A 7,993-nucleotide genomic window follows, 5' to 3' on the forward strand; every position below is an offset into this window, starting at 1 on the left:
CTGGCTGACCACTGCAAGAACAGGATGCTGGACTAAAGGGGCCATTGGCCTGATCCAGCAGGCTCTGCTTATGTTCTTATGTTCAGAGGACTAGTGACTGAATTTATGACACTGGATTTGTACTGTGGCAAGCTAACTGCGAATTACGATGCGGACCAAGGTTGCCCCTGGCCACCCCAGCCGACTGTGAGCTTGAACCTAGCTGCACTGTGCACACACATGCGCAATGTCATTCCCCCCGTTGGATCCTGAGCCTGCAGCCCCTCCCCACTCCAGATTCAGGGCCATGCCGTGTTCCTTTTCAATCCACCTGCCTGCCTGCAACACTCTCTCTGCTTCTCCTCACTCCAGGTTCTCCAATGCCTTTTCTTATTACGGCTTAGTTTTACTAACAACGGAGCTCTTTCAAGCAGGAGACCTCTGCAGCTGTGAGTACAACAGGCAGGGAGTTCCAGAGGGCGGCTGCTGCCAGACTCAAATACCATTTTCTTGCAAACGCTGTCACAGTTCCAGCTCCTTTGATCCAAGTGGTCAAGTGGGCATACATAGGGAGAGGGGATCTCGCAGGTGACACTCACAACTCGGTGGTTCACCTCGCAACTTAAAACTGCATCAGGGGCACGCCAGGCCCAAAGGTGCAAGGATGCATGCACGCGGGGGGGGGGGTTGGAACGATTTCTTAAAATATCACCTATTCACCCTCCTCCTCCTCCTCTTGCTTCATCTAAGTATCTAGCAAGAGAAAAGCAGTGAAGGCCAAGTGCAGCCTGGCATGTGAATACCTGACTGAAAAGGACTACATCGACCTGCTGTGGACCACTCTCTCCGAGTTCCCAGGTAGACTGCTGGGAAATTAAAGGCTCCGAGTAGCCGAGTGGGAAAACTTGCACATTTGTTCAGAATCTAATTAAAAATATGTAGCTTAATTAATTCAACAAAACTGATGAATGTGATCCAGTGACATCAGCTCTTCCAAGTCATTCCAGCACCCCTGCCTCCTCCTGCTCCCCTAGGAAATCCCACCCTCACCCCCAGGGGGTGGGCAGTATCAGGCACTTAGGGAACTGCTGGTGTCGACCATGCTGAGCAAGTTGGACTAATGATCTGACTCAATATAAGACAAATTCCTTTGTTTCTGGATTTGTATCTCGTTCTTATGGTTAAAGTCTCAGCAATTCTTTTTCTCTCTCTGTTGCTGTAAACTGCCTTGAACATGTGCCAGAGAAACACCAGTTTTTTAAAGAAAGAAAGAAGCAAGCAAGCAAGCAAGCAAGCAAGCGACCCACTAGATTTCATGCCTGTGCACTAGTCCTATGGATGTTCAGAGCACACCAACCTCAGAATTGCCTCCATGACCCATCTGAATTGGGTGCTGCACAGCAGCCAGAGAGGAAGGGAAGGCTTTGAAAATAAGTTCAGAAAAGTTGCTAGCCAGAACAAACAAATCCACAAGCCCATTACCCCAGAAGAGCTTATGTTAGTCATTTATGGCCTGAACATAAAAAAGCAACAGCTTCCATAACTGCTGCTCTGCCTGCTTGACATGAAGGCTGTGGCCATGCACCACGGGCGAGCAGAGCGCTACTCACAAGCCTGCTTCAGTAACATCAGTAACATCCTTCTCCTCCTCCAGGTGTTCTAGTGACCTTATGGGTTATTGATCGGATTGGGCGTAAGAAGACAATGGCCCTCTGCTTCTTTGTCTTTGCATTTTGCAGCCTCCTACTCTTTCTCTGCGTTGGAAGGTGAGCAAAGTGATCCAGACCGGCTGGTGGGGGGAACCCACCCAACCCTGCAAATGCCCCACCCCCACAAGGAAGGCACTGCAAAGCACTTCTGGGGGGGGCCTGGGACATGCTCAAAGTTGTGCTACAAATGCTTTTACCTAACTGTGTGGAGGTTCTCCGTACTGGTGTGAGGAGCAGGTAGTCTGCACACCTGCAAATTCTGAACTTTCAGGCAAACCCGGAGCAAAGTATTTCAGAGGTTCCACATGGGGGATACACAAAGAGCATTATTCGTGGTAAAGGGAAGGTTGCAGACCAGTACAAAGAATTTAAATGGTAGCTCTAGTGATGCTTCTGCCCTCCACTTCCCATTTTTGGTCTTCCAAGAGACCACAGGAAAGACTAAGGATGGTCATTATGCTCTGCCTCCACAGTCAGAGGCAGAAATGCTTCTGAATCCCAGTTGCTGGAGGGGAGAGTCCTCCTGTGCTTGGGTCCCGCTTGTGGGTTTCCCGTTGGGGCACCCGGCTGGCCACTGTGAGAACAGGGTGCTGGACTGATCCAGCAGGAGGCTGTTATTGTTACACACCACCCCCTTCTGCACAAATGGTGCAAGATCTCAGGGGTGGAGGCATGCTTACCAGGGGCTGTGTTCCCTTTTGGGACAATGAGGCACAGCAGAGACTGCAGGGTCTTCATGATATAGGGTTTTATTTACGCTGACATACAACCTGCACCTAGATGCAGTGGCGTAGCTGGGGGGCAGGAACTGGAATTATGGGGAAGGGAATTTAGGGGAATGGAATTTAGGGGAATCTGAACCCCAACAAACCCATAACATCATGTTCTTATGATACAGCAGTACAATGAGTGCGTCCGGTCAAAATGTACCAGCATCTTCTCAAAACAAAAACTCTGTCCTTCTGTCCTTACAGGAAAGTTCTCACTGTGTTATTGTTCATTGCAAGGGCTTTTATTTCGGGAGGATTTCAAGCCGCCTACGTTTACACCCCTGAGGTAAGAAAACAAGAAGCCAAATATTCTGTGAGGAGGGGGCTTGCCCGGGACCAGGAGCATCAGTAGCAAGGAGGTCTTGATGGGGTGGGGCAGGAGCATCGTGGTTGGCGTGGAAAAGCAAGGCAGAGACTGTGAAACCAAGACCCCGTAGGCTCTCTGGGATCTCTCCGTTTCCATGGAGCACATGGGAAAGAGAGGCTTGTGCTGCTGCCTCCAGAGGGCTTGCTGTGTTCGTTGTCTTGTCTCTTTCACAACAATCCCTTGCAGTTCCGTGTAATTCTAGGGTTGTGGGGGGCCCAGAATGCACTACAGATTCTGAGTAAACATTAGGAAAGACTTTCTGATAGTAAGAGCTGTTGGACACCTCAGGAGGTGGTGGACTCTCCTTCCATGGAGGTTTTGAAGGAGAGGTTGGGAGACCATCTGTCAGGGATTCTTGAGCTGTGATTCCTGCACTGCAGGGGGTTGGACTAGATGACCTCATGGGGTCACTTCCAACTCTACAATTCTACAATCCTATGATTCATGAGATCCAGTAAGTACCTCCTCAGTTGGCAGCCGCCTCCACCTTTCCCGCTTGCCCAGTGGAACATGGAATGTGTGTGTGTGTGTGTGTGTGTGTGTGTGTGTGTGTGGTGATCCCAGGATCTCATGTTGTGTTTTTATTAGCATATGGGACCTGCACACCCTTCTCAGCCATTAGCACCAGCCATGAACGTCTGCTTTTCACCTGGAGGAATCCCTGCCCCCAAATCTCAAATGCTTGAGGGCAGTATGTGTTTGCCCATTGCTTGGGGGCTGCTTTCTGCATATGACCAGAAGCATCCTTTCCCTCCACTGCCCCTTATCACCTTTCTGGTGACTATTCAGAGATCCAGAGAAGTGAGGCATGTAGAATCATAGATTCATAGAGTTGGAAGAGACCCCACGGGTCATCTAGTCCAACCCCATGCAATGCAGGAATCTCAGCGCAAGATGTCCCCATGTGCCAATGCACCTATGAATTCCTCCTTAGGTTTACCCCACGGCCACTCGTGCTCTGGGTCTCGGGACGTGTAGCGGGGTAGCCAGAGTCGGCGCACTCATCACACCATTTATCGCTCAGGTAACAGTGTGTTAAATTCATTCCTTGATCAAGGTGGGTATTTCAGAATGTCCTGGGGTTGCTTGTTAGGGTCCTGGGATGAGGATTTGGAGGGGAGAGAGAGTTGGGTTGTTGCTACACAGAGGCATAGAGTTTGGCCATTAAATTCTGCATTTGCTAGGCCTGTTTTTGCATCCTGAACCTTATTCCTAAGAATTCCAGGTCCCCTGTGTGCTAAAGGGGAACCTGTGCTACTATGTGCAGCTGCCCCCCATCAAGTAAATAAATAAGAATACTTAACTAACTGACCAATTGCATCACAGATAACTCAGTTCTGCCCCCTAACATAAAGCCTGCCCCCCAATTAATCCATGCCCACAGGCATTTGGGTGGCCCCTGCGAGAAGATGATGGTGGGCCAGGTGGGCCCTTGGTCCAAACCAGAAGCCTCTTCTTATGCTCTTTAACATTCAGCTCATCTACTCCAACCCTTAATGGTGAACCCAGGCAACTCGTATGTGCAGAGCTCTCTGACCCTGAGAGTTGACTGAGAGGCCCTTCTGTGTCTGCCTTTGCTGACTCCCCCCTCCCACTTCCAGGTGATGCTGGAGTCCTCTGTCTATTTGACGCTGATAGTCTACAGCGGCTGCTGCATCTTGGCTGCTCTTGCTTCCTGCTTGCTGCCCATCGAAACCAAAGGCCGCGGCCTGCAGGAGTCCACCCACAGGGAATGGGGGCAGGAGATGTTTGGGCGCGGAGTCCCACACTCAAACTCTGGGTCTCAGAGGTGATGACGTGACACACTGGCCCAGCCACAAGGTCGTCCAAGGAGTTTCCGCCCCTCCAGCTCTGGCACCCGAGAAGCAGAATGTCTTGTCACTGCCGTGTGTGTCCAAAAGCAAGAACGCTCCACCTGTGTCCTGGGCGCCTTTTTTCACTCGCACCCATCACTGTCCACTTGTGCAAGGAGAGGTATTAAATCTGGAGAGTGAACGTGCGGGAGAGAGTTTTGGGGGAGGAATGTGATGCAGCTGGGGAGGAAGAGAAATGGGAGCCTTTGCCAAACTGTCTGCCCCTTCATGTGGTTGATGACAAACAAGCTTAGTTTCTTGACGCCAAGTGCTCCATGCCAAGCAGGCAGATCGATGGACAGGATTTGGCTCTGCACAAATGCCCTCAATGCCAGGAAGTGGGCTTGCAGATCCCCAGATCCCAGTGCAGCCCTCCATCAGTCTCATGCACTTGTGAATTAATCACTTGCCTTGCACTCCCATCAACATCCACGAACGACCATCAGCCTTTGAGAGCCTCTTTGCCAGAGAGGTTCTGAGTCTTAAAGAGCAGCTGGGAACTTCAGCAAATGCTGCTCTGAGAGCTCTTCTACTAACCACAAAGAAACAAAGAAACCCACCACTTTGCTTGCCCTAGAGGTGAAGTCTGCAAACAGGGCCATGCATTTGGGCTGTTGTGCGCAAGCAGTCCTCATGGCAGCGCAGAAAGGGGCAGCTGAAGGACTGAAAGGATGTTCCTAAGAGGAACATTTAAGCATCTGAGGCTTTTTCGTTTAGAAACATGGCAACTTGAGGGGAGGACAGGAGAGAGTTCTATGAGATTATGGGTGGCGTGGATAAATTCAATAGCAAAAAGCTTTTCTCATAATATTTAAACTCAGGATCATCCAGAGAAACTGGGGGCAGCAGATTCAGCACAGACAAAGGAAATTCATTCCTTAATTTAAAGACTTTGTTGATTTATGGGTTATATGGCTTCTGGCAAATTCAGGGAAGAGGCTATTTGTCCTGGTGACCTCATAGAACCTCCAGTTTCAGGGACAGTCTATGCCACCCAAAACAGTTAGCTGGGGTGAACAAGAGCAGTGGAGAGGCTGTTGGCTTCAAGGCAAGTTTGTGGGCTTCCCAGAGGCATCTGGCTGGCCCCTGTGGAACAAAGGAACGCTGGTCTACACAGATCTTTCTGTTCACCCATCAGAACAGGAAGCAGAATTTCATTTTATTGGGGTTCATTTCCCTGTCAGTAAAGCCAGTGAGAACCTGCCATTGTGATTCCAGGTGTGTATGCATTCAGAAATAGATGCTGTGGCTCTCTCCGTTGGGTCCCAGCCCCTGTAACACTTTGCTGGGGCTGTTTCTGCAATTGTCTGGTCAGTCAGAGGAAAGTCAAGGAAAGTCAAGGAGCCCATGCATGATGGGGATGGAGTTTGGCCTCTATGCTTAATCCCTCGTCTTGGAATTGAATGAAAAAAGTAGGAGTCCTTGCTCTCCAGGAAATGGGTTCCTCGTCCCAATTCATTTCATACTCCAAGATTTAGAAAACTCCCAAAATGAATGAACACATTGAATAAAACTACTCTATAAGGAGAAGCAGGTACAATTAAGAGCCCTGCTGAATTGGGCAAATGTCCATACAGCCCAGCATCCTGCTTCTGTCAGTGGGCAGCCCATAACTGCTAGGAAGCAGGACATGAAGGCAACTGCTCTCCCTGCTGTTTCCCCTCCCTGCCTGATGTTGCAGAGGTAAATTGCCTCCAGACAAGGTGGTGCCATTTAGTTGTCATCCATAGCCATTGATAAGTGTATCCCATGTGAATTTGTAGGTGCTTATTTGCATGTGAAAAGGGCTGTTAAGGATTGCAAGGAACATCCACTGACATCAGGGTCCCTTCCAACTCTACAATTCTATGATCAGATGGACTTCAAGAGACAGAATCCATGAAGATGGTCTGCATTTGTGCAACTGTGCTGTGCCTGTTTCTGTGTGGGTGGTTCTAATCCTACTAATGGGGTTTTTTTAAAGGACTTGTAGGATGGAAATACATTGTGCAGCTTTCCCTTTCCCTGCTGCAGCCAACCTGAAGCTCTTGACCCTCATCTGGTCCCAGAGGCCTTTTAATCTGGGGCTTCTCATTTGGGAGAGAGTTCCCCCCCAACACACATTAAAAGCTTCGTAGGCTAGAGCCAGGCAGGACATATGATATCATGGAGGCTGCTGAATTCAAAATATCTGTATGACAAAACCAACCTTCTTTGAATTAGGTATGCTTGTGCTTTATTCAGTCCTATGGAAAAGTATACTGTCACAAATTTTGTTTAACAGAGATGGCCATCAACGTGGGGGTTGTTCTGTTTGAATCCATAAGATTTCGCTTGGCTAGCAGAAACCAAGATTTAATTTAGTAAAAGCTCTTGACTCTTATGGAAATCTGTGTTGTTGTCTTTTCCGGAAAACTGATTCTCTATATAAAATTTGGCACTGATGCCTTAGGCCTACAAACTCATGGAAACCAATAAAAAATAAAAAATCACCAATGTAAAAATATCACTTGGACTGAACTTAATTGTGTGTTCAGAGTTCTGTTGGTTGTCCAGTTTGTTGATGTGCAAAGCTATTGTGGAGGAATAGTGATTCTTTCCATACTATGTGATGAATGGTCTTTGTGTACTGCTCAATGCTTGCTGGAATTGGGGTGGGGGGAGAACACTTGAATGTCTCTACTGCGTTATGTACAGTTTCTAAACTAGGTGTGCATTCATGTTGAAAATAAGACTTCTGTAAAACTGCGCTTGTTGTACTCAATTTTTGTTTCTCTGTTAATGATGCAAAATCAGATGATTTGATTCCACACTGAATAAATGAATAGTTTCTACAATAGTGAGCTTTATGGGAGCTTTTGTGGCTACTCTGTGCCCAAAATGTGGGCCACCTCTCCTCCCTAGGTTTTCAGGACACACCATTCTCAAAAAGTCTATTTATGTCACCCAGCATGGATGGACTTGGACCACAAACCACCCAAGAACTGGTGGAGTAGCCCTTCCTCTCATTTACTAGCTGTCCGTCTTTTTTCCATCCCTCTCAACAATGACCGGACATTTCCTTCTCCTGCCCCATTAAGTGTGGGGTGTCCACAGGGGAGTGGTTAACTCCCCAGGTTAATTCTCAGCATCTCTAGTTAAAATGACCTCAGGGAGCAGAGTTGGTCTAGGGGAAGCCCTGTCAGGTTCCATTTTTAACTCCAAGGTTAAGCAGATAGCCCTGGCCTGATGTTGAGAGTAGCCTCATGAGATGATGGAACAACCTGGCAGCAAAGTTTAGGCACAACAAGGTGCTGCTTCAGGAGGACCACATTTAGGGGCTTATCCAGACATGGG

At 48.5% G+C, this 7,993-nt stretch overlaps 1 protein-coding gene across 3 annotated transcripts in view; it reads left to right on the top strand.

Annotated features, from left to right (window-relative positions):
- SVOP (SV2 related protein) overlaps positions 1–7,470 on the top strand; it is a 29,603-nt gene extending 22,133 nt beyond the window's left edge. For 2 of the 3 annotated variants that reach the window (XM_053361057.1, XM_053361056.1), the window contains 6 exons: positions 352–428; positions 730–837; positions 1,634–1,745; positions 2,663–2,744; positions 3,760–3,849; positions 4,427–6,167. In XM_053361057.1, the coding sequence (XP_053217032.1) occupies positions 352–428; positions 730–837; positions 1,634–1,745; positions 2,663–2,744; positions 3,760–3,849; positions 4,427–4,618 (661 nt within the window). In that variant the 3' untranslated portion in view covers positions 4,619–6,167. Of the gene's footprint in view, positions 1–351; positions 429–729; positions 838–1,633; positions 1,746–2,662; positions 2,745–3,759; positions 3,850–4,426; positions 6,168–6,441 lie in introns of those variants that run through there. The other variant, XM_053361058.1, reaches the window with a different exon arrangement.
- The last annotated feature ends 523 nt before the right edge of the window (positions 7,471–7,993 follow it).

This window comes from Podarcis raffonei, chromosome 13, assembly GCF_027172205.1.
Source record: "Podarcis raffonei isolate rPodRaf1 chromosome 13, rPodRaf1.pri, whole genome shotgun sequence".
Taxonomy (NCBI): domain Eukaryota; kingdom Metazoa; phylum Chordata; class Lepidosauria; order Squamata; family Lacertidae; genus Podarcis; species Podarcis raffonei.